At 41.2% G+C, this 25,308-nt stretch overlaps 2 protein-coding genes across 3 annotated transcripts; one reads left to right on the top strand and one right to left on the bottom strand.

The window, feature by feature from the left end:
* Window positions 1-751: 751 nt before the first annotated feature.
* acot11b (acyl-CoA thioesterase 11b) lies at window positions 752-9,851 on the bottom strand. The gene is made up of 16 exons (XM_020650052.3): window positions 9,639-9,851; window positions 8,508-8,706; window positions 7,666-7,735; window positions 7,141-7,201; window positions 6,949-7,050; window positions 6,723-6,858; window positions 6,480-6,633; window positions 5,884-6,003; window positions 5,582-5,720; window positions 5,416-5,471; window positions 3,318-3,384; window positions 3,128-3,211; window positions 2,577-2,710; window positions 2,191-2,322; window positions 1,843-1,969; window positions 752-1,705 (listed from the first exon to the last, which is right to left on the bottom strand). The coding sequence occupies exons 2-16, from the start codon at window positions 8,695-8,697 to the stop codon at window positions 1,496-1,498; spliced, it is 1,782 nt and encodes a 593-aa protein (XP_020505708.2). The 5' UTR covers window positions 8,698-8,706; window positions 9,639-9,851; the 3' UTR covers window positions 752-1,495.
* A 1,181-nt stretch (window positions 9,852-11,032) lies between these two features.
* Window positions 11,033-24,614, top strand: ssbp3b (single stranded DNA binding protein 3b). Of its 2 annotated transcripts, XM_020650042.2 has the most exons (18): window positions 11,033-11,224; window positions 11,971-12,043; window positions 12,194-12,255; window positions 12,345-12,429; window positions 18,400-18,489; window positions 19,581-19,655; window positions 19,875-19,937; window positions 20,037-20,100; window positions 20,483-20,556; window positions 20,759-20,823; window positions 20,919-20,967; window positions 21,247-21,282; window positions 21,400-21,454; window positions 21,549-21,613; window positions 22,600-22,678; window positions 22,899-22,927; window positions 23,025-23,126; window positions 23,244-24,614. In XM_020650042.2, exons 1-18 carry the CDS (start codon window positions 11,169-11,171, stop codon window positions 23,271-23,273), a joined length of 1,152 nt encoding a protein of 383 aa, XP_020505698.1. In that variant the 5' UTR covers window positions 11,033-11,168; the 3' UTR covers window positions 23,274-24,614. The 2 variants fall into 2 exon arrangements, with proteins under 2 accessions (XP_020505698.1, XP_020505699.1); XM_020650043.2 differs by lacking the exon at window positions 19,581-19,655.
* Window positions 24,615-25,308: the final 694 nt, after the last annotated feature.

Raw genomic sequence — 25,308 nt, 5'->3', positions numbered from 1 at the left:
CCCAATTATTTGTGAGTTGAGTTTTTTTCTTCAGTTCTGGTTATGATAAAAAAATAATAATAAAAAGACTAGAATCCAAACAGGCAACAGGTAAGAGTTTAAGAGCAAATGAAGATGGACAAAAGTAATGGCAGTTCTAAAGTGTTAAGGGCCAGGGAGACGTCATGGCAGGTACAGGGTGCAGGGTGCCAGGTGCGGAGGAGAAGCATGCAGCATTTCTGAATCAGAGGATGAGGTGGGTGGTTTAGGAGTGGGCACCGATTTTGGGCAGCTTGCCTCACAGACTTGAGTCCATACACCAAAATAGTACACATCAGACGCTGTTCAGTCGCATGCAGAACAGTGGGAACTGGCAGTTTGCAGGAAGCTGCCAGCCAAGACACATGATCCTCTCATCCAGGGATACTTTGGACAGGATTTATTTCACAGGATTACTGACTGCTTTGTGTCCGACACGCATTTCATTTTTGGTTACAGATGCATTCCCTTATGTTGTCCGGTCCAGGAAGCAGCGTTCACATAACAGGATCATCCTGGAACAAGCACAATACCTGGAAAGCAAAGCTACCACCTCTGTTACACCCACAGTCAGAGGCTCACTGTTTCACTCCATTGTGCCCCTCTGCTGGCTAGTGCACATGTCACAACACCAAAAAATCACAAGCTACAGTTTTATACAGTCTCCTTCATAAAAACAGTGTTAGGAATGAGAGGAATGCAGGGTGAGGGAGGTGAACACCAACACAACAGCTGACATGAGCTTAATCTGCTGGTCTGTTGTGTTTATTGTTTCAGTTCATTCAAGGAAAAAAAACCCAGCTTATTATGTGCAATACTTGGCCATTTAATGTGTGCTTACAACAATCAGTGCATGAGTTCTCCTTTAAAACATACTTTTATTATCTCAAAATAGAACGACATCATAACATCCTAAATATACATCAAAGGTAACTTATAATTTAATTTAATATAAACCTTATTCAAGAGGTAGAAATACACTAAGCTTATCAAAAGAGGCTGATTCAAATATCTCAGAATAAACTCGTGTCATCGTCTTATTAGTTTATGTAAAGACAATAAAAACATGGCTGTGTCAAGTGAACGCAATGTTAACACTGTGTTTAATACTTGCTACATCTTTGTACCAAAGTATGATTCAGTGATTTGTAAATGAGTATAATAAAGAAGATTTTGCACAATATCTTTTCTCTGATAACACTACAGAGGTTTAAAATCTAAGAAAACACTGTGCACTTTTACTCTGTACATATTAATCTCGCTAGAAATGTGAATTTCTTTTTTTTAAAAACCTTCACAGTGTATTTCTAAAGCCTGTCTCAGAAAGAAATCTCTCATTTATTTGAATAGAAAACATACAGGGAGGGCTGAGATTTACAGACTTAAAAAGAATACAAATACATTGCAGTGGCACACTCACATTCATCCGTGGCTTCTTCAAAAAGCAACTCCACTACAGAGGAGAAGTTAATCCCTCCTACTGATGCTTGTGCTCCTCGTTTAAAGAGAGCTTAGCAGCACAGTCATGTAACAGTGCAGAGGATGGAGCAACCACCAGGCGGTCCCTGTTGTCCTCTAGGAAGTGGCTGCAGGCAGAGAAGGCACTGTAGAAGCTGGAGGAGAGGCCGACAATGTCTGTGGAGATGTAGGGGAGGACGCCTGGTGTGGCCTTGTTGTAGTACGTGATCTGAATAAAGTTAAAACATCAGGTCACAAGTGCTGCAGTAAATAACTGCATCTTGTTATGACTTAGTTTTGCAGTTGTTAATCGTAAGGGGTGCAGAAATGTGCTTATAGCAGGTGTTTGTTAAACATTTGGCCAACCTTGGTGACAGTACTGGACTCTTCCCAGATTGTGAAGCCAGCACAGAGCACCTCCCCCCTGGTGTAGTCCTCAGTGGGAGGGTGAGTGGGCAAAGTAACAGACCGCAGAGCAATAAGAAATGGGTCCCTGAGAGGGACAAAACAGCAAAGCATCATGAAAACAGAAGGCAGTAACACAATAACTTAATCAACGGTTGCATAAATATATAAAATCCATAAATATATAAGAGTCAGAATATCCAGAAATATATGATCATGAAAAAGAAGAAGAAAAGCAGTGAAGAGACAAACAAAACATGAAATGTTAAGTTCAGCCCTAAGTGTTTATTATGTAGTATGCTACAACACCTGAAATCACATGGTTTCCTCCTCGATGCCAGCAAGATAAAGTCCTGGCCTTTGCCCCCTTTACTTATGGACGGTGTAGCTACACGATAAAGTGTGTCTTCTTCATCCGCATGGTTGATCACCTCACACTCCCTGCAACAGCCACAAAGCAAAGAGCACGTGTTAACATAGAGATAGAAACATGTAACCAACCTATCGCTCTGATGTATGTTTCAGCTCTCTGAATTGTCATCACCAGCCAACATGACCATTGTGGCATCAGAGTTTGAGCATTTCATATGTGCTGTCATAAAAATCAAGCAGGAATCGCCTGGTGTCTAACATTTCTTTGATAATATTAGTTACGACAGCCTTATTATTTAGCCCAACATGTGCAAGTTACTGACTCATAATGCCGATCCCACTCTTTTCTCCTCCTCAGGTCCGACAGTAGGAGGAAAGTCTGCTCTGCTGGTACGCCGACGTGCATCTCCACCTTAAAACACAGCATGTGGTTCTCCTCCAGTGTGTACAATCTCACCTAAAACATGCAAAAGATTCACAGAGAGTGGGTGGGCTATATGTGTATAACAGGAACTTGTAAAAGGTATTGAAATGTACCCACATAAATAGAGTCTGACTATTGAATAGTGGCTAGATAAACATCTGGTAAATTTGTACATTTTGAGGATGACTTATTTCAGGAGAACATGTATGAATTTATAAAATGACCCATGGACAGTAGTAGACCAGAAGTATGTCTAAACTTTCAGTTTTTTGCTGCGCCTTCCTGCAATATTCCTCAATTTAATCCAAGCAAAATGGGCCTGTTTCCAGGTCAGCCACAGTGACTGTGCAGCCTCTCCAAAATAATACCGATCAGAATGCAGGGCTGAATCACAACAGCTGTGACAAGTTAACAAGTTATATCCTGAAAGATATTACAAACAACACTGACCTTGTTTTTCTCAGAAGTTAAAACCCAGTTGTTCCTGGTATCCATTAGTTTCAGTGCAGATACATTATTGTAGCTCAGGTACATCTGAAAACAAAGGGCTCTCCTGAACTCTTGAACACAGTGGCAATATCTTATAAGCCTACAAAAACATTGAAGCCTCTGTTGGCCAGAAAAAAAAAAAAAAGCAAACCTGGTTACTTGGATCCCAGGGCACAGACAGAGGCACTTCGGTTTGCTTGCAGGAGATGATGTATTTTCTGTAAACATGAAGAGGACAGTGATTGACATTCAGATCTTCAAAACCTGACCAACATGAACTTTTTCATTGCAGAAAAAACACATTTGGTAATCAAACTATTGACTGAACATTCGACTTGAGGCCTGTATTTTACAGTGGAACAATGAACTTATTATGTGTGACAGACTGAGCACCAAAGTCTGCTCAGCTGTGACATGCTGCACTGCCAAGTCATGTGGATCAGGATTGTAAACAATGGATTCTGGACAAACACAGCAATGAAGGAACTGTTCTGTAATACTTAAGAAACAGTGGTCTATACTGCATCACATACTACACTGTATTTTTTTTAAATATATTTGATGTTTTTGTAATGTGTATACCAACGTCCTTCTATGGTGGTGTTAGGTTCTATCATTATTACAGTATTTTGAGTATTTGTATTACGTGGCAGAAACTTTCAACATGAAATCAGTAATTAAAAAAGCAGTTTTTAGTATTAATAGTTGCCTTTTGAATCATTACAATTCCGAGCCATGTTCAGCCAACATATCCATTTTATCATTTGAACTAGTAACTATTCTAAATGAGCATTTCTTTAATTGATTTTTAAGTAGTCACAGTTTTAATTCTGGATAGCATCAATAAATCTCTTTACGGTTACATTTTCATTGTACAAATCTGTAACTTCATTAGCACTAGGGTGCATTAACTTCTATTCAAACTCAGTAATGTTGAATGATGTGTTTTGTTAATTAATGTTTTGTGAAAGATTATATAAGATGACTCTTCTTTCTGCTCCTTTTCATTCAAGATTTGAGGTTGTATGTTTGTATGTAATTGTATTGTTTGGTCAATACAATTAAGAGCACTGCCGAGGTGCGCCTGAGCAAGGCACTGAAACCCCCCCACCAGCTCAGGAGCGCTCCATGTGGGCACCCTGACATGTCTCCATTAGTGCCATAGGATCTTGTTTGTGAATGTTTGTGTATTTCAGCCTGTGTGTGAAGCATGTCTCAATTAACAGAATGTAGAACTGAATTTCCCCTTGCAGGATAAATAAAGTATATCTTCTTCTGTAATCTAATTTAATTTTCACTTTTTTAAATGCCAAATATGTGCAATTCAATTCTTATAATAGTTGTTATAATAGTTTGGGATTTTTTGTTCGTCTTTATTTCATTTTGACTTTTTGTTTTCAAACTTAGTTGAGTTTTAATTAGTTTGTAATGCTGGTTAATTAGTTTAGTTTTTATGTTACTTTTGGTGAAGTTTTTTTATTAGTGTTAGAGTTACTTTTAGTTGTTTTTTGTCTCTGTACTGTAAAAGGCTCAGAGAAAATTATCAGGGAACTTCTTCAGAAAATATCCTGTAAAACATTGTGTGAGTAAAACTGTGTGTGTCACTGAGTGTGTTTGTGTCAAGGACGAGAACTAAGGACATTTTCTCTATCATTTTATTTTATCTTAGTTAGTTTGGTAAACACACGATACCGTTTCAGTAAGTTCTCATATTTTGGTAATGCCTCGTTTTTATTTCAGTTTCAGTTAACAAAAATATTTTTGAAATTTTAGTTTTTGTTTTTATGTCAGTTTTTGTTCACAATGTCAACTTGATTCCTACTAGTTCAAATGATCACTGTTGACAACTACAATTGTACTGACTGTATGTGCAGAATTGTATATCATACATTGAATACTATTTATTACGTTAAAAGAAAATTACATTTTTGACGGGTTAGCTTGGAATTCTAACCACTACGAATGTATTGATAAATAACAATAACATTCAGAAATTAACAATAACGTTCCAAACATCTGTAATACAATTTAAACCAGTATGCTTTTAGGTTAAAACAAACTTTTTGTTGTGACAAATAGGAACTTCTAGAGGATGACAATGTTGAGAGTCCTTTGAGAGCTTTTTTTGCCTATGGACCAATACCAGCATTGCAAACAAAATTTAAATCTGAAATGAACCATGGGAGCTCTATCATTTATATTTAAGCTGCACATGAACTAAACCTGCTGGTTTGATGGGAGACACTTACCTATCAAGCCGAATCTTCTTTCTTGCAATAGCTTCTTGATAACGTCTTTTTCCATCCTGTTAAAAAAACAACAACAATAATATTATCTTCAGAAAAAAGATCCCTGCTTTGTAAAGTGTACTGTTAACTAAAGACTCTAAAGCAGCAGGACAATCAGAAAACTCACCACAGGCTCAGGTCGTATCCGTGGCAGAGTGCTTGGCTTCCTGTCACTGTCCAGCACCTCAAAGGTCATAAAAGCACTATTTATATGGCGTAGAGGTTCCCCACCCTGGTAGGCCTCAGCACACACTCCCACCTCCATGCTGGAGCACACCATGTATGTAAGAATGTAGGCTCACCAAAACATATGCATACACACAAATGTACAGAATATGCACGCCTAGGCTGTAGATATCTGTTGAAGTAGTAAATGGACACAATCATGAGATGAGATAAGAGTTATTTAGTCGTTATGTGTAGACTCACCTGTGTTTGAAGGCATTGTTAACAATGGCCTTAAGTACCAATCGGTCACCAATATGAGACGGGCCGCGAAAATGGAACATGTCTATGGACCTCAGTCTTGGATGAGCATTACACAAGCGACTGAAGATGGGGGAAAAAAAATTGTTTGCAGTAAGTCTAGAGTGTTTTAAACCTCAAGTTGATCACACAGAGTTTGGACAAGCTAGCAGTTACAAAGAAATTCAGTTGATTTGTTATTCTGCCTATAGTAATAAGAATATGAATGAGACTCTACATGAGCTAACGCCTAGCTCTGTTCAAAGGTAACGATTATCATCTACCAGTATCTTTGTAGCTCACTGATTACCATTGTTGTCTTGTTTGTTTCATCTCGACAAATTGGTTGTACACAGGGTTAAGTGTGGCACTATTTCTTTACCTGGTGCAGTTTCTGGATTCTCTGATGGTTTTTTTTAAGAAGCGATTGTGCTTGGCCAAAAAATATCGCTTCACATACCTGCCCACAAATCCACAATCCTTGACTTAAGAAGTATTTTTGATGCCAGGCTACTTCTTCCCGCTTGCGTGAGAACAAAGGAAAAACACTAAGAATATACCTTGCTGCAATTGTTGCCACGTTCTCCATCCAGGCCATGATCTGGCCCCCAAAGGTGCTGACTTGGTGGTTGGCATGCGGCGGGAGCACCAGCTCCACACTTTCCACTCGTGTCCGCTCGGCTGGCACAGCTTCCTGAAACTCCTGGCATTCTCCTGTTGAGAGCAAGAAAGAAAAAGAGCTTTAGCGGTGCAGAAGTTTGGCAAAGTGCTGTGTTATAAAGCATGGTGTCTCCAGTCTGTACCCAGCTGAGCTGTGCTGCTGCTCAGCAGGTCTGTAATGATCTCAGCGTGGATGAGCCTCATCCTCCTCCGCTCTGCTGCCAGGCTGTACTCCATCTGCTCCATTTGTGTGCGAGGAGTCACCTGTTTCAGCTGAACCTGCACGAACAACACATACACAAACACAGAGGATGTTAAATCAGTTTTAGTGAAATAGTTTGGTCACTGTTTTTTGTTTCTATCCCTTACCTTCCCTGCTTCAGTTCTTCTTGCGACGAAGGTAGCAAAGGCATGACAAACCTTCCACAGCCTGGCAGTGTACAGGTCCTCACAAGTCACTAATATTCCCACCTGAAATGAACAGAGTCACACACAGTTATTTGATTTTTCTTGAATACAATGTCTGGTCACTCTGCTGACAAAGAAATAAAGTCCACTAACCTCCATACTTGATGTGAAGGCTCTGTTGACCTTTGCTATGATATTGACCACCTTCCCCACCCTGAAGTGGACACACACAGAAGCTTCTCTTTACTATCAATATGAAGCCGTGATTACATTGTCAACACAATCTGAACCTCTCTATGATGACACATAAGGTCCATTTAGTGTCAACATCAGGCTCAAAACGTGTTTGTTCTCCAATCTTCACAGGTCACTGTTTTTAACGGGTGAGAAATGTGAGCTAGGTAGCTTTAAGAGTTAGACTACAAGAATCCTTTATACATTAACACATTTATCTAAGGCGTTCACATGTTTTGATCATTTGATTGCATGTTTTTTTTATACTAACTCAAGTTGATCATAACAGAAAGCAGAACAAAAAGGATTTCTATTCCACCTTTTATTGAATATGAACTGAATATGACCTATCCCATCCTCAAAGTCAAAGAAACAGTATGATCCGACTGTTCCAGTCAGCTGGAGGAACACCTTGATGGAGAAACATTAAGGTTAATGCCTTACCCTATGGTGTGTTCAAAATGGATGTCATCCACAGATGCAGTGATACAGGAACAACCAGCATGTCTCTCAGCTGGGAGAGGAGAGGATACACACATAATTTAGAAGTGCAACAGAAAGTCACAAAGCATCACGCAATGTGAGACATTATGAGCTGTAAATGTGCTCATCTGCACAGGTACACTGGAATAATCCATATCAGTGAGTCTTCCTATTGAGTGAAATCATATTTCTCTACACAGCATCAGAATACATTAATGTCTATATGTTAAGCTTCCAGGAGACATTATACATGTGCAAACCATCACAGGTCATTTAACATCATCTACGCAGCGCTAACAAGCTCTAAAATATTCTCTGATTTGATAATTGCAAATAAATGCGCAGGACCTCTTGGCACATGGCAGTTTTGGACTTGTAAACTCAGACCATTTTTGCAAGATTATTTTTTCCTTAATTCATGTCATAAATATTAAAAACCCTTGCAGATACTATCCATAATGCCGACTCTTTATGATTAAAAAGCTGTGAAGTCGATAAGACTATCATAGCTGAGTATAAAACAAGTTAAGAACATTTTTTTGAGGGTGTGTACATGTGTTTCTATACTCACACATGGGAGCGCAGGAAAGGTATTAAGACTCTTGCTGCAATGTCCATCACAAAACAAAGAGCATTGTGCACATCACAGTTATAGTTTTGAAATAGTCTGAATATAAGTTTTACTGCATGTCCACTTATTTCTGCTATGAGCTTTAAGTGGACATTATTGGATAGTCGTGGCTTCTGGTGAGCATCAATACAACAGTTATAATGTATGAGATGTTTCTTTGACTCTCCCCTACCAGACAAGCAGGCTGTGGAGTCCATCCACTTCAGCAGCTGCCCCACACTCAGCTCTCCACAGTGGTTTGCGTGACATGGCAGCACAATCTGACTCATCTTGACTTCAGTGGGGTTTCTGTATGTTTCCTCAATCTCCTGAATGAGCAGAGTGTCCTGTGTGGTGTCTGCATAAATACCCTCTGACGTCATAATTCCAACCTACATGGACGAAAAAACCAAAACAGGAAATCTGTTACAACTGAATTTAATGGAGACTCAAATACCAAGGCACAGATATTATAATTACAAGTATAACTTGTATTAGAAAAACAAGAATGGTTGCAACATCAGAAAAACGTACAGTAAAACCTATAATGTCACTTATTAGTTTATTTATTTATGTGTTTTTAAATATGTGGATTCATGAGAGCATTGTAAAAAATCAGGAGTTCATTTGAATGACTGCATTTCATTGATGTACTTGTTATAAGTGATGGACAACACGAAGAGTCACATCTGTACAATGAAACTTTTGTCCAAGGTAAAATATGCATTTTGTTGTTAAGTAGTCTGCAGCACAATTTGAAATCACAGTTAAGGCACTATTTGGAACATTTCTGCAACATAAGACGCTTTGAATAATCTGCCAGTCAGTTGGTGGTCTGAGAAATTGCTCAACATTTTCCAAGGATCAAGAGAAACCTGAATAGCTTATTCATATAATGACGTGACCAACTTAATGTTGCTAAAAATCAATTACAGCTTATTCGACAAACAATGATGTTCGTATTTGCCAGCTGGGACTTGTCCTTTCAGTGCAGATTAAATCAAGCTGAAATAGAAATGATTTCAGGAAACAGACACAATTTGTTAAAGCACGCTGCTATGCTATTCGTGGAAACAATCTGCTGGGATTGAAGTGTTTGCCCGTAGTGGGGCTCAGTGTGGTCACCTGTCATTCCTGTTGTCGATGACAGGGGCTGCAATGACCTTTAACATTGACACTTCAAGAGAAATGTGACTGGACGTGAAAAGCGAACATGGGAACTTAACGTATTGGTGCCATCAAAGCCTCCTTTATATTCTGCGAGGCATGTCGTGAACACAAACAACCTATAATGAAAGTGAAAAACAAAATAAAAATGTCTCACCGAGTGTAAAAGTTCCTGCTATCGGTGAAGTCGAGACAAGTCCTTCAAGTGCCAATCGACGTCGGCAATGCAACAGCTGAGGAACAGCAGCACCCAGTAAGACGGACGGTGGCTCTTTTCATTTCCCTCAACAACACAACTTATTAGTAGTCACACACGTGCGCATACACGCCACAGCTTTACCAAAGAGTTTCGCAGCTGGGGAGGGAGAGAGAGAGAGGGGGGGGGGGGAGAGAGAGAGAGAGTGAGAGCGAGAGGGGGGGAGAGAGAGAGGGGGGGGGGGGGAGAGAGAGTGAGAGCGAGAGGGGGGGAGAGAGGGGGAGAGAGAGAGGGGGGGGGGGTGAGAGAGAGAGAGAGAGGGGGAGAGAGAGGGGGGAGTGAGAGAGAGAGAGGGGGGAGAGAGGGGGAGAGAGAGAGGGAGAGAGAGAGAGAGAGAGAGGGGAGAGAGAGAGAGGGAGAGGGGGAGAGAGAGAGTGTGAGAGAGAGAGAGGGAGAGAGAGAGAGAGAGAGAGAGAGAGAGAGTGAGAGAGGGAGGGAGAGAGAGAGAAAGAGAGAGAGAGAGAGAGAGAGAGAGAGAGAGGGAGAGAGAGACATTCCCCTGTAGTGGTTACGGGCACGACCACATTTTTAAGGTGGAACTGTAGCGACCCGTATATTTAGAACTGTTCAGAGAAACATTTAACATGCAATCAATTAGTAAAATATATCAGTGTATTCATGCCCAATCAGCAATGATCTCTTATGTGGACGATATGTCGACCTTTATTAACCCCATTACACTTTGTAACATTCTGACTGTTCTTTTTACAGTCTATGGTTACAACTTGTCTGACATCTACGAATTGGATTTTTGATCCCATAATGGTGAGAATTCACACAAAATCCCCCCCAAAATGGAAATGTCCACTTACAGGGAAAGGGTTATCTATCTAAAAAAAAATGTATCAAATAAAATTACAGTAATCGTAGCTAAATAATTAAAAAAGAGTAATGGGGATATAAACTTTACCCTGAGCCTTAAATCAGTTGGCAAAAGGACAAAAACATTTTCATTAAAACCATACTTATAGTCTTTTATCATAACTGGTGCCCTGGTAACAATGTTTAAGATAGGCCTACTGTAATTCATTTAGGCTGTTTTATAAAATAATGTCATTTTAGGAACAAAAACAAGTTTATTAGCAGATTATTTTATTGAATTGCATATTTAAGAATTAGGGCTCGCAAAAATAACAGAAAAAAAGTATTTATTAAATTAAACGTTTCCATGTAACACTGAAGCTATCGTCGTCAAAACAACAGCGAACTAAAAAAAAAAAAAAGACCTTAACAGAAATGGCGCTCTCTCATTGGTTATCGTGAGCATCAGTCAGGCCTGGCTCCGCCTCTTCCCTCCGGACCAGGCTCGGTTGAGTCGTCGGGTTGAGGAGGAGTGCGGTTGGAGTGCGAGAGGGTCGCGGCCGCGATGATCTGACAGATGAAATAGAGAGAAAAAGAAAGAGAAGGCGGGCGTCCTCCTAACACAAAACAATGTTCCCCAAAGGCAAAGGCACCCCGGTGCCGTCGGACGGCCAAGCACGAGAAAAGTAAGCTCAGATACGGTTATTTTTTGTGTGTTTTTTCCGCGTAAGTTGTTTCCCTTCTTGCTCTCTGTTGTTCGCTGGACAGACTAGCAAGAGGCGATTTCCTCCTAGCGAGAATGGAATTGAATGAACCGCCTTGTCTGCTCGCCATTCCTCCCCTGAGCGGTGCCTCTGCTACCTTTTGGCTTATTGCTGTTTTTGTAACCCTTCCCCGACTATTTTTCGAGGGGGATTTGAACCTGCTTCGTCGGGGTTTGCCTGGTATTTTTGCAGATATTCAGTCGGAAGCTCGGCGAGGAGAAAACAATAACATCGCCGTGCCACACATTACATTGTTTTCTCTGTTGCGCTCTGGATTGGCTGCGTTTTTATTTCCCTCAGCCCCATCACTGCCCCCGGGATACTGTACCTCAGCTAATCAGCTAATACACTCTCGGCTGTTGGTCTTTTTTTTTTTTTTTTTTACGTTTCACATCACGACGTAAAATGTTTTGGCTGCTTTAGCACTTTCTTGCAACCTTTTTTCATAGTAGTGGATCTTAACCTGGTTTGGGCTCGGTAACCGTGTCCCCATTTAATTTTGGCAGATGCTGTTTGGCAGCCATTGTTCAAAGGGCCTGTATCTGACGATATGCATGCACTCAGTTTTGCTCGTTCAAAAGATTTAACATCATGTGTAAAGTTTAATTTCATGTTCAGTCTTTTGTAAATCAAATAAAACCTTTAAATCCCTTTTTATTTTCTAACAGGTTAGCCCTGTACGTCTATGAGTATTTGTTGCACATAGGAGCACAGAAGTCTGCACAGACCTTTTTATCAGAGGTATGTGGAATTTTGTGAAAAAAGTTAAACCATACTATAATGTCCTTTTTTAATTCAAACCATGTATTTGCATGTAGACCTATTGCTTGTTTAGAAAAAAAATTATCTGATGGAAACCCATGGATAATTAAAGAAATCCCGCTTTCACAGATCCGATGGGAGAAAAACATCACACTTGGAGAACCCCCTGGATTCCTACATTCCTGGTGGTGGTAAGAAATAAAACTCTCGCCTCCCCGTAAACATGTCCAGAGGTTGTTTGTGTGGTTTTTGTTTGCTTCATGACTTGTCTCGTCCACAGTGTATTCTGGGACTTGTACTGCGCTGCACCAGAGAGGAGAGAGACATGTGACCACTCCAGCGAAGCGAAAGCCTTCCATGATTATGTGAGTAGCAGTGCTTGCATGGAAACTGTTGCACAAATTGCTCCATCTCCTGCTAAACAAGGCAACAAGTTTGCCATCAAGTCTTAGAGGGGGTGTAAACAACATGCCTCCAGCTTGGTGGTGTGAATGTATTTGTGGGAGCTATCAGGGCAAAGTCTCTATAATCTCTGTTTGTCAACACTCAAGTCTTGACAAAATCTTCTACATGCCCCTTCAAGAGTGATTCAGCTGCCATACTTCAGGCTATTGTGATTCCCTCTAAGCTTAAAGAATGAACTTGATCCAACGGAAAACGATTTATTTCAGATTTTTGCCTTTTCCCGTTGTATAAATATAGCTGTGTTAACAATCTTAACCAAATGATGAGCTTTTTTTCCTCCTGCATTAACAATTGGTCGTCTTGCCTCAGTGGTGCACCGTAAGATGCACCCAACAATAAGCTTCATAGGCTTGTGGGAAAATGATGCTGATGTCAGCATGTCCTGAGCCAGACCTGTCGAGTGGTTCTCCCCCTCTTATCCACGCCATGCTCCTGCTCCCTAGCTCCGTCTTGAAGACAGTCAAATAAGCAGCCTGCAATAAGCTGTGTACAGCTCCTGACACATTATTCACACATTTTGTCTCATAACAAAGAACTGGAGCTGAGCAGATGTTTGGTAGCTCAAGTACTCACTGTTCCATTTTAAATGAAAGTATATTGACACTAATGGGGGAGAAACCTAAGAATTGTAAAGTCTGTCTCACACTTGCTGCTTTCACACTTGAAAAGAACCCCTGAAAACTTCCTGAAATTTTTCAGGGTGAGCTGCATGTGTGATCACAAACATCCTTAATGTTCAAACAGACTTTACCCGGAAATGTTCCTGCCAAACCCCAAGTAAATATCCCGCCTGAAGGTGGTGTGAGCTGATGAGAGAGCAACAGGAAATAGTTAGCCAAAATCACTGAGGGAGGTGGTGACGCTTATATCCTGCAACAGGCGCATGACCATAGACTTTATGCATGCGACTGGTGAAACTGCTTTATTGTGTTTCCTGTTCCCCAGTTTGTCCTCTGCTCTTTTGTTGATATTGTGAATGTGTTGAACTGCACACATCATTGAGACAAAGGCAAAAATAGTCCTCCATAGCCTCCTGAGATCCCTCCTCCCATATAACATGGCTAGTCTCGCGCTGTGAGGTGCATGTCTTGAGCCAGGAACTCGGGAAGATTTCAGAGGCTCTCTGCAGGATAGCATACAAGAAAACAGCTTTCCATCCAATCTCTATGAAATGTCGTTCAGGAGAAGCGAATCCTTCAGTAGCACATTACATGCACTCTTCAACATTTGCATGGAATGGGTGTTTTGCATCTCGATAATTATGCCATTTTAAAGATTGTGTCTTTTGTTTCTTGCAATGAGTCAGACCTCATAAAGGACATCAAAAAGACCCTCTTAAAGATCAAAGAATGAAAATATAATGTAAACTGCTCATCATGGGCCCCAGCTGTTCTCATCCATTTGGTTCCCCTGCCTTTATTTCCTAAGATTAGACGCTGATTATGCAGCTGATGTATATAAAATAAGGATACCATTCAGCACAGCAGACAAGAGGCATTTAAGGAGTCCTCATAGTGCGACTGATACTCAGTTCATTTTTTAGGTAGTTTAGCATTGTATCACGAAGGAAGGGGTTAAAATGGAGATGTTGGTCCTGCTGTTGGCAGATAGTGTTGTCAGGGTAACAGGCCTCCTGATCTGGCAGATGACCTGGGAGCCAGGAGAGAGGCTTCAACTTGGCTCTGCCCTCGCAATAAACATATTTCTTGCGATCCCTTATTTTGGTGGCATTTTTTACTTTCCTAGTGAATAGTGTCACAGATTTCAGATCGTCTTTTTGGAGGGTAGGGTCTCCAAACGTTGATAACATATTACTGTAATCTTTAAACATGCTCCATGTTTTAAGAAAAGAAGGGTTCTACAGTGTGATTTAGCATTCATCGTTTCCCATGAATTGTTTTAATTAAAAGGTTAAACACTTAAAACAAGCTGTTATATTGCATCCTGTGGTTCTACTGGGATCATTTTCATAACATGGAAAACATTAAACAAATGAAGGAACAGTCAAACGTCAGTCTTCTTGACTTTGTGCTGCTCGAGCATCAGAGAGTTTGAGTGTTGTTTGCTCTCTCCGACATCTTGCGGTTGCCCTTCCCTCTGACGTTGGTTCTCCTTGTGATCTTTTGTTTTTGTCGGGGGTCAGACAACTGTGTAAATGTGTGTGTGCATGTGTGTGTGTGTGTGGACAGTACTGGTCCATGGACCCCAGCCTTTGTCCAAAGGTGTGGGGGAAGGTGAGTGCTGCTCCGTTAGCCAGCAGGGCTCATAAAGCCCTGGCGTATTCACGCTGGGCCTGATGATCGCTCCCCAGGGAGCACCGTCACCATGGCGTCAGCGGCTGATTGATGGCTGTCACAGAGCTGAAGCGGCAGATTGGAAAAAGGAAAGGGGAGTGGCAATGTGGCATATGCCCGGCATCCACCACGACGGAGGAGCTGAGGGAATATTGTGCAGAGGTGGGGGAGGAAGAGCTCAGGGAGATGAGAAGGGGGAAAGGATCTACTAGAAGTAACCAGAGAGAGAGAGGGGAAGGGGGGGGGGGCATCCAGTCAGGATCCCGAGCAGGTTTTATGATGTTGATTGATGGTTAAACATTTACAAGCTAAACATCGGGGCTGGTTTCTTTTGAGCGTTGGTTCCAGTGGAAGAAATAAGGCTTTTAAGAGCTACTAGGGTTGAAGATGGCAGTTGGGTGGTCTGTTCTGTTGAAGACAAACAACCAAACCTCTTTCTCCACGTCATCTCTCCTTCATCTTCTTTTAAATCTCACATTTTTTTCTCCTTACTGCTTGTGTGTGTCTCTCTTTGTACTCTTTCTCCTTCCCCCTTTACTTCTGTCCTCCCCCCTCCCCCATTCGCTCCCCTCTCTCTGTCTTTGTTTTTGGAGAGCACAAGTACATCCGCAGCCCCTCTGGCCTTCTGTAACCTCCTTCAGTGATTCAAGAATTGAGGGAAAATCTGTTTGGCTGGGGTTTCTTCTTGTGCTCTTAAGTACACACATATACTACATACACGCTGAATCATGGTGCTCATTGGGGGAAGGCGGGGTATACTTGTCTGTCTTATAGGATGTCCCCTGGGGAGTTGTAAGGAAGGCCCCAGACAAGAGCCTCATAGCCCGGGGCATGACTGAGACATCTGCCTCCTTTTTTCCTGTAGCGGAGAGGCTCGAGGCTAGTTTAGTCCGAAAGCAGCATCAGGAGGTTTGGGACAGTCCAGCTGTGGGCTTTAAGGAGACATGATGAAGATCTCACATAACACGCTTGGGAGCGCTTTGCTTCTCAGTCTGGCACACAGTTTTTGACCTCTTCAGAGTGGTGTGGAGTGTTGACATTGTTTTATGACACTGTTTAGAAGACGTTGAAGTGTGAGACGTAATAAGAGGTGAATCTGATGACAAATTGCAGTCAAGAAATAAATCTAAACAGCCATTTATCTTTTTATGGGGAAATTATATTCTTCAATTAATCAGATATTGAGATGTTTCACCATACTGTGTACTGTATACTGTGTGGTACTATTTCTTAAATATCCCAGAATGACTGTATCGTGAGATTATAGTTATCGTCGAGACTCGGAGACTTTTACTAAGCGATGCATATTTTGGTCTTTCTGGTTTTTCTTTTTTCTAAAAACTACCACCTAAATAGACACTGTTTCTTTTTTTTTTTTCGTCTTTGGCATTTACTGCATACAGCTTTGTGGGATAACGTGTCATGATTCCCTGGACATGTGTACATGCACTAAACAGGCTGTATAATTCAGAGGCCCATTTTACATCTGGATACAAGTGTTATATTTGCATCTCAAATGTGTCAATTCTGTTAACTTTGAGTCTTAGTTAAAATATCTATACAAAGAGTTGTCAAGAGCAACCATTGCTACTTGAGTGGGTGGATAGCTGAGAGTACCTGGTCAGTATGGGGGAGGGAGAACACAGAGATCACATTTGGTCTTTGGTGTAGCTGGCATGTCCAGAACATTGCTGCTTCGCTTTTACAGCAGTGTATTGTTTGTATTGTTCATCAGATGTTGACCATATATGACGGTGCCTCACTCGTGAGTCGTGACAAGAAATAGTGATTTCAGGCTGTCTGTGTCCCAGTGGTGATGAGGCCCGATGAGACGTGGCATTTCCCTGTGGCCTCACTTCTCTTCCTTCTGAGGTATTTCACAGTGGCCCTGCAGTGGCAGCCTGTGCAGATATAATTAGGGGAGGTGCAGTCTATACTAGAGAGGTGTGTTGGCTATTGAGCAGTGATGTCGGTAGAGCTCAGGACAGAGATGAGGTGTGTTAGTGTGCGTGCAAGTTTGATACATCCATTGTTGCTGTAATCATAGCCAGTTTGTGTAGAGCTACATTTTAATGCGAGTGAGATACACATAGTACTAAAGAACCCTCTCTTGTTGTGAAGCTGTTCTTTGGAAGCTAAACCCCTCTGCCCTGAGCACATTAGCCCGTCTCAGATTGCCTCAGCTACAGCGAAGAAAAACTCAAGTCAATTAGGGGTGTGTGACCGAAGCAAATGGCACATTAGTGAATTAAGGCTGCGGTTTGAGCAGGAAATCGGCCCAGCAAGCTCCTGCTGTGGAGCAGCACTTTAGAGCCTCTGACTCAGTGAATCCCTCTGATATTCATCTGATCTGCTGGATCCTGGATCAGCAGGGTTATGACGCCTCTATTAAGAACCCTTTCATACTGGAGACCAACAAATAGTTCAGGCCTTGTGAATGGATATTAAATTACATTTAACGGCATTCACAATTTTAAAAATATTTGACCGTTATTTGCAATGTGAATAAAACAAGACTGTGATTATTTGCATAACATTGAAACTGCACATTTTTATTGAAACTAGTAGAAAGGCAACATATTGTTGAAACTTGAAATATCATAGTCTAAGTCAGAAACCAGGGGAAGAGAGGGTTGGAGCAAAAGGTCGGATTTTAACCCAGGTCAACTGCTTTCAAGCCTTTGTACATGGGACGTGCACATTCACCGCAAGGCTAGTGACGCCCACGTTTTTGGACATTATATGCCAGTTATGAATTTGATGCCAGCTACATATTTCAATAATGTTGGGGGACAGGGTCATTTGTATCACTCTATTACATCCCCATTTCTTTAAATAATTCTTTGTAAGGGGTTTTGGGAAGTATGTTTTTTCCACTTTCGTAACCTTTTTAAAACATCTTGTCAGCATCAATTTAAAATTGGGTATATAATTTTACAATTAACTATGATATTTCTCAGTTTCAATGAAATGTTGGGGTTTCAGTGTTTCGCAAAGATCACTGTTTTTATTTCCTTTAACACCACATCCCCATGGAATTCAATTCAAATATGTGGCCAAAGTTGTGAAGCTGCAGCATCATTACAAAAGACTCGCTGTGGCTTTGACCATCTTTCTATTTAATTCTGTGTTTGCCTGTTCGTCTTTCATCTGCTAACCAAACACCTTATATCGAACTGCCTCAACTTTAATCGGAACAAAGAATATTCAAAGAGCTCGACCTGTGTACGCCTGCTCAGCGTCATCTGTAGTTCCTCCCTTCTTGCTATTGGAGCTGCAAAGGTCGTGAAGCCCTGATCTTAAAAATGTACATGAAACCGTTCATATCAACAGCCAGCACAGGTTCTGTCACTTCACTTATCTTGTCTATAATAATGTGTGGTTCCTTACATGTTCTCCTCCTGTGGCCAGCTGTGCAGAGAACCTCAGTCATGAGGGGATCAAATGTATTTCTCTCACAATATTACATCTGTCTGTTAAGGCTCCTTGCCTGTACTGAGTGCACATTTTGTCTATTGTCAATGTGTCACATGCAGCATTTGTAAAGGTTGTATTGGGGTTTTTTTTGTCTTTTAGAGTGCAGCAGCAGCCCCCAGTCCTGTGATGGGAGGGATGCCCCCTGGTGAGGGAATGCCAGGAGGACCCATGCCACCCGGCTTTTTCCAGGTCAGAGCAAATCTACAAAGGCTATAATGCTGTAACTGTTAGGAATACACTTAAATCAACATCACCCCCGCCCCCCTCCATTTACTCTTAAATTGCTCATCAAAGTAGTGATACATGTCCTTCATTAACAAGTAGACTATTATCCTAGCTACACTTCTACAGGCCTCAGCTTTGTAAGATGATGTCAGGGTTTTGTTCCTTTTGCATAGCGCTTTGTGTCTATGCTGCTTTTGTATAAGGTTTCTCTCCACTCTGCTCAGGGAACTTGTAGTAAACGTCATAGCTGTTCTGTCTCCTCAGGCCTCTCCAGTGCTGTAAACAAGCAGGCGTGGCCAAGCCATTTTCCCTAATAGAGAAATCGAAAGGTGCAGCACCTACTGTAAATCAATATCTCATGAGGATAAACTCTTGGCAGGCAACTGTTGTGGGGCTGGCTGTAAGAGGAGACGTAATATTGCAATGTTGCTCTGCCTCACTAGACCAAACTATTCCCTTTAACTCCACCAGCTTATTATGTACTAGAAGCCACAAAGGCGTGACTGGTTATGTGATCATGTTATATCAGGAAAAACATTTTTACATTGATACATGAACGCACACACTCATACTTTCCATACCAGAATCCATTGGAGGAGGCTCAATTAGACTCCTCTCTCTCTCTCTGTGAGATCAGCAACATTAGCTACACAGTGCTGGTGTTTAGTGTTGTTATACTGCTAATTGCATAGAGCTTAATTGATGCTGTTAATTCAGGGAAATTAGCACTGATAACATGCTGCATGTAGCGGGCTTCTTAATGACTTGACTGACAGGCAAAAGAGCACACATCCTCCAGTTTGTCTGTGTCTTCCACCCCCACCACCGCATCTATGCTAAGTCATTTGCTTGCTCTTCTTGCTCTGTGATCTTATTTTTGTACATTTTTTGCGCCCCCACTTTAGTTTCTTGCACCTCCTACTGCCCTCTGCCCTGCAGTAACCCTGCTTCTGTCTGCCTCTCTTTTGTCACTTCTGTTTCTCTCCTTTCTAATTTTGTCTTATCCTCTCTCTCTCACCCTCCTCCTTGCCTCTCTATTTCATGCAATGCCACAGGGTCCTCCTGGTCCCCAGGGCTCTCCTCACCCCCAGCCTCCTCCCCCTAACAATATGATGGGACCTCACAGCCAGGTAACGCTCCCTCTCCCTCTTTTTTTCTCTGTTTTTGGCGTCATAAGGGAACTCTGGTTCTCAGCGCTGATGCGTCACGCTTTGGCATTCCTCTCTGCTAAATGCTTTTATGCTGCTTTCAGTAAACATAGAAAGATGCTTTAGTGTAATCAGAATTCATTTTGATACACGTATGTCTCAACTATATTGAAAATGTATTGCATAATGTTTGTGTTGCAGTCCTTCATGTCGCCTCGTTTTGCTGGAGGTCCAAGAGGTCCCCCTATCAGGATGTCTAACCAGGTAGACTTTATTCACACACCATGGATTCAGAATACACATTGAAACTTCAATTATTTAAAACGGAGGTTTCATTTGATGTTTGTGCTTTATCCCTGGCAGCCTCCAGGCGGAGGACCTGGCCCTCATCCCATGCTACCCAACATGGACCCGACACGACCACAAGGTGTGAATCAACGCCACAATTCACTTGATTTAGACTAGGTGGGTGGGGGATTAGTGGACTAGACGATTAGATGCTGTCATCTTCACTAGTTGGCACCAGAATTACTCATAATTTAAATATATTGATATATTTATATGTTGGCCCACAATGCTGTCATCAGGACAATTACTACTCAAGATATGCTTCCCCTATCCTTAAATCAATTGTGTTCAATTTTGGCTGTTTTCTAAATGTTTTAGAAAACATTTAATATTTTGTTTTATCAACTAGGGAAATGAGCCTTTCGGAACACCCCTGATGTACACCTTGGCCTTCACTTGTAGCATTAGATAAATGATTATCCTGCTTCTTGCATAATGTAAGCTTCCTTCACCCTCTCCAGGCCATCCTAACTTGGGTCCGATGCAGAGAATGAGCGGCCCTCGAGGCATGGGACCCATGGGACCAGGACCTCAGGTAAGTTTTTCTACTCAATGAAAATTATTTACAACTGCCTACAACGGCAGAGCCTCAATTTTAACAAGATTTTTTAAAAGTTGAAGACACTGAATATCAGTGACAATTTATGAGCACCCCTTATTAACTTAAAATCAAATTTCACCCACAATATTGTGATTTTATATTATCATAATTTTTTATGTTATTTTTTTCTTCTCAGAACTTTGGTGGTGGGATGAGACCTCCACACAACACCATGGGCCCTGGTATGCCAGGAGTGAACATGTGAGCTCTTTTTTCAATTTGAATATCGAATTATATACAAGCCTTTCAACAGTTATGCATTGTCTATTGTAATTTCTATTGGTCTTACCTTTTAGGGGCCCAGGAACTGGTCGACCATGGCCAAATCCTAACAACGCCAACTCTGTGAGTACACGCAAACTCACTCAAACACACACACACCAAGAAAAATGCTGGTTCAGATTGCAGGCAGATTTTCTCTCCGAGCTGGTCTAATGTATTTCCAGGGTTCTAGTCTGAGATGTAATTGTAGTATTATGTGTCACAGTCTTCACAGACCATTGGACAGTCGACCATAATGGTATTAGGATGATCAAATGATGAATGATGACATTTTGGGGTATAGAAAGGGTTTGCACTCACCCATTTGTGGACTTTAAGGTTTTTGTGTTTTTTTTGTTTCAGATGCCTTACTCATCACCATCTCCCGGTGCATACGGGGTAAGGAAACAACCAGGCATTCAATTTGACTCACACCAAATACATTTTATAACAGGGAATAAACACAATCAGTTTGAAGTTGGTGTTTACATGGCAGTATTTCTGTGTCCTCTATAGGGTGCTTCTGGTGGCGGGGGACCCCCAGGAACTCCCATCATGCCCAGCCCTGCAGGTCATTACCTCCCCCTAATAAAGCTTTTAGTCATTCATTACCCTTCACATGCACTTTCCAGCGCCAATAATATGTATCCTTTTACCTTTTTCAGACTCAAACAACTCTGGGGACAATTTGTACACCATGATCAACACTGGACCCGGCAACAGAAACAATGTAAGTTAACTCCCATCATGCACTTAGTGTTAGTATCTCCTTTAACAAGGCACGTACGCTTCTCAGTTGGGGTCACTGTAATCAGGGTCAGTCCACTGGTTTTAATAAAAAGCTTGTATAACTTAATAAAGCATGTGGCCTCTCTATCATCACAACAGATTCTCATGTTTAATGACTGCTTGAAACTAGTCAAAACTCTTTCAAATTTCATCATTACGGCCACGTGGCTGGGAAAATGAGTAGATCCTAGTTTTAAGAAATAAGTCTTATCTGAAATGTATGTCGTCATTGTGAAATATAAAAACACTTGCCAACCATCTCTGTTGTCTCACTAAACTAGTAAACTTTGATGGATTAAGGCAGAACAATATACGTAAAGATGACTGAAAACTTCTCATATCAAACTTTACTCAACGTCTCATAGAACCCAACTGCTTACATTGAATGATTTAATGTTTCTCTATCACAGATGAATCATAGCTAGAAGATCCAGTGTCTTTTTAGATGGATTAACACAAACATTAACCTGTGTTGATTTGTAAGGGCACAAAACATTGAATTGATTATTTATATAAATAATAAAAATACTCCATGCCAGAGCCTGACTCCACTGAAGCACGTTAACAGTGTCCCTGAGAGTCTATCTCTATGTCCAGGTATGCACGGATGATATTTCTATAGAAACAAATCAAATACACTTCTTACTCAGGTTCCCTGTGTGTGTTATTTGATACTGCATGCTGCTCTTTCTGTCGCTGTCTTACAGATTTAATTATCCGAAAGAGGATTTTTGCTTTGCTTTTCCCTGAACTTCAGAGTAGCTGTGATAAATGTGTTCACATTATTGTAACTAATGTCCGAGTTGTATTTGGTCATTCTTACTTTGCACTTGTTAATCCTCCTTGGTGTATGGAGAGCTCTCAGTTAATCACAAACTATGTAAACATGCGCGTTTGTGAGTCCATGTTGTCTTGTTTCCTCTGCAGTTCCCGATGGGCCCCGGCTCTGATGGACCCCTGGGAGCCATGGCTGGGATGGAGCCACACCACATGAATGGGTCACTAGGTAACACCACACACTTCAAAACACCTACTCGTACATTGCAGATATGTTTGGATTCCATCGTAAAGAAATGAAGGATTTAATAGAAAATGTTTGTACTCTGTCATGACGCACTTTATTTCAAGACAATTTAAATGATTTACTGCAGAACCACTTTTAAAAATGTATTTCTGATGGTAGAATATAAACAGTGTAATTATTTTTATTTTTGTTTCATTCTTAGGCTCAGGGGATATGGATGGAATGAACAAGGTAAATATTGTAACCACACTGAGAGTCGTTGCATTAAGAGGCTGATGCTGGATAAAGAAAAGCTTTAAAAAAAAAACTTCTTTCACTCTGTTTCCAGAATTCTCCAAACAATTTAAGTGGCATTAGCAATCCTCCTGGGACCCCGAGGGATGACGGGGAGTTGAGTGGAAACTTCCTCCACTCCTTTCAGAGCGAGAACGTGAGGATGCTTTCTTCCTCCGCTACCATCACTGGACTGTCTGTGACTGTATTTGTACTCTAGCTTATCAGTTTTTTTTTTTAGTGTGTTAATTCTCTCTTCTCTGTGCCCCTATAGTACTCTCCAACTATGACGATGAGTGTGTGACCCCCCCCCCCCTCCCCCCTCCACACCACCTGAAATGATTTGCCATCGTTCCGAAAGATCTAAACTCACTCCAGGACACGGCCAAACACATCAGCACCGAATCAGGGACCGGCGCCATTTTGGTTCCACTCTAACGCCAGAATGCTGATGGGAGGAAAACGGAAATGGCTGGCAAACTACTGCTCCTCGCTCAAAATGAAGGACAATTTTCTCCATTTATCACAACCCCAAGTGTGACAAAAACCAGCTACTGAAAATGCATACAAGACATGTTTATGTTCTTTGCAGAGCCCCCTTAACCCTCTCAGCCCCCTCAACCCTAGAGCGAAGAGAAAAAAAAAATGGTTGAAGTTTACCTCTTGTACTTTTTAATTATTGCTTTGTGTTGCAAGATGTGCAGGATTTGTCTCCGCTTTTGTCACTTGAAACACTGGAGAGTGTGTATATGCATTGTGAGCTTGGAAAGTCTTTGTCCTGTCATTTTACTTCTCGCCATGCATACTGTGTCGCCAAATTCAGCTGACATAGGACTCCGATTTTTGCCTTTAACTCTGTGGCCACCTTTATGAATAATGTACCTTACTGTTCTTCCCAATGCTCACCCTTCTATTTAAAACGGTCTATAAGGGGAAAAGACTTAAGAATAAGGTTTTACTGTGGCGACCATGTCGAATCCTGTTTGATCACTTTCCCTCTACTATTTTTGACAGCAAGTCGGCGCTCTTTGCTGTTTGAATTCAAAACGGCTCGATCGCTGCTGAATTCTGTTAAGGGACACCATACGAAGTGAGTGCATGAAAGCTGAGACTCTGTGTACAACATACTACCTAGTGCTGCTCTTCTCTATGTGGACACCTGCTTTAATATGTGGTGTGTATCTCTTTACCTGTCTGTGCTTAACACTCTGTGCTCTTCATCGCCGTAGCCTTCTGTGTCATTTCCACTTGGGTTCATAATGATGAAACGGCTATGAACGAGCTGCCCATTTTAACCTCTCCTGCATATTGGTTGTTCACATTCTCCCTCCTGTATTCTCGGTCGTCCCCCTTGGCCCTGCCCCTTCTCGCCCAACCCAAACTTATTATTTTTTTAAATATTTTGATACGATCTTTGACTACATATATTGCCCCAGTTATTCAGAGTTAGTCAAAGCTTTCTAAACCCATTCTAGTAGGCATCATTATCAACTTAGTCGCAGGTTTTTAATGTGATGAGAATTTTTTTTTTCCTGTGAACATTATGCATTACACACATCTGTCCTATGTTGCCTTTATTTGCTGATATTTTTTTATTTCAAATTGAGGAAAGATTGCTTGTTAATATAATTTTACAATAACTTAACTACCTGTCGTGTGTGTGGTGTTTTATTTTCGATCAGGTTTTTAGATGATCTCGCTAACCGATGTTCACTGCCAGCACATTGATAGACCATGAGCTCAACACAACATTTAGAATGCACCTGCATCATAACATCACTGATCCCAGGGGGTGTTGTGGTCCACAGACAAACACCAACAACAGGAAATCCAGCAGGGGGGGGTGGGCTTTTTGTTAGAGAATCCCTTTGCCGGTCAGCTTGACCTGCTGGACAGGAGAAAGGACAAGGGACTCTGTGTTTCAATTGTGTACACAAATTAATCCCAACTCAGAGCTAAGAGGTCATTGGGTTCAAGGGATATATATATATATATATATATATTTATTTTTTGTGTATGAAATGTTGGTAAGTTTAAATTTAGGGGACTATATTATTCAAAAGGCCCGTTCTGAGAGGTTTGAAGGGTAAAACTAATCTTTTCGAAACAATTCAGACGTCCTTTTCCTAATATACATTTTTGTGCAATTTTTATTCACTAAAACATCCTTAGAAAAAACATGACAGCTTGTCTAGCCTTAATCTTTACACTACATGAACAACATGTGGGAACTCCTGCTGTGCTTAAGGCTGCTTCTCCATGTGGAAAGGGGTCTGCCATCTGGATTGGTCCATAGCTAAGGCAGCTGAGGTTAGTTGCATTATAGAAAGTTTGATTTC

Source organism: Labrus bergylta, chromosome 6 (assembly GCF_963930695.1).
Source record: "Labrus bergylta chromosome 6, fLabBer1.1, whole genome shotgun sequence".
Taxonomy (NCBI): Eukaryota; Metazoa; Chordata; class Actinopteri; order Labriformes; family Labridae; genus Labrus; species Labrus bergylta.
This window is presented reverse-complemented; position numbering and strand designations above follow the sequence as displayed.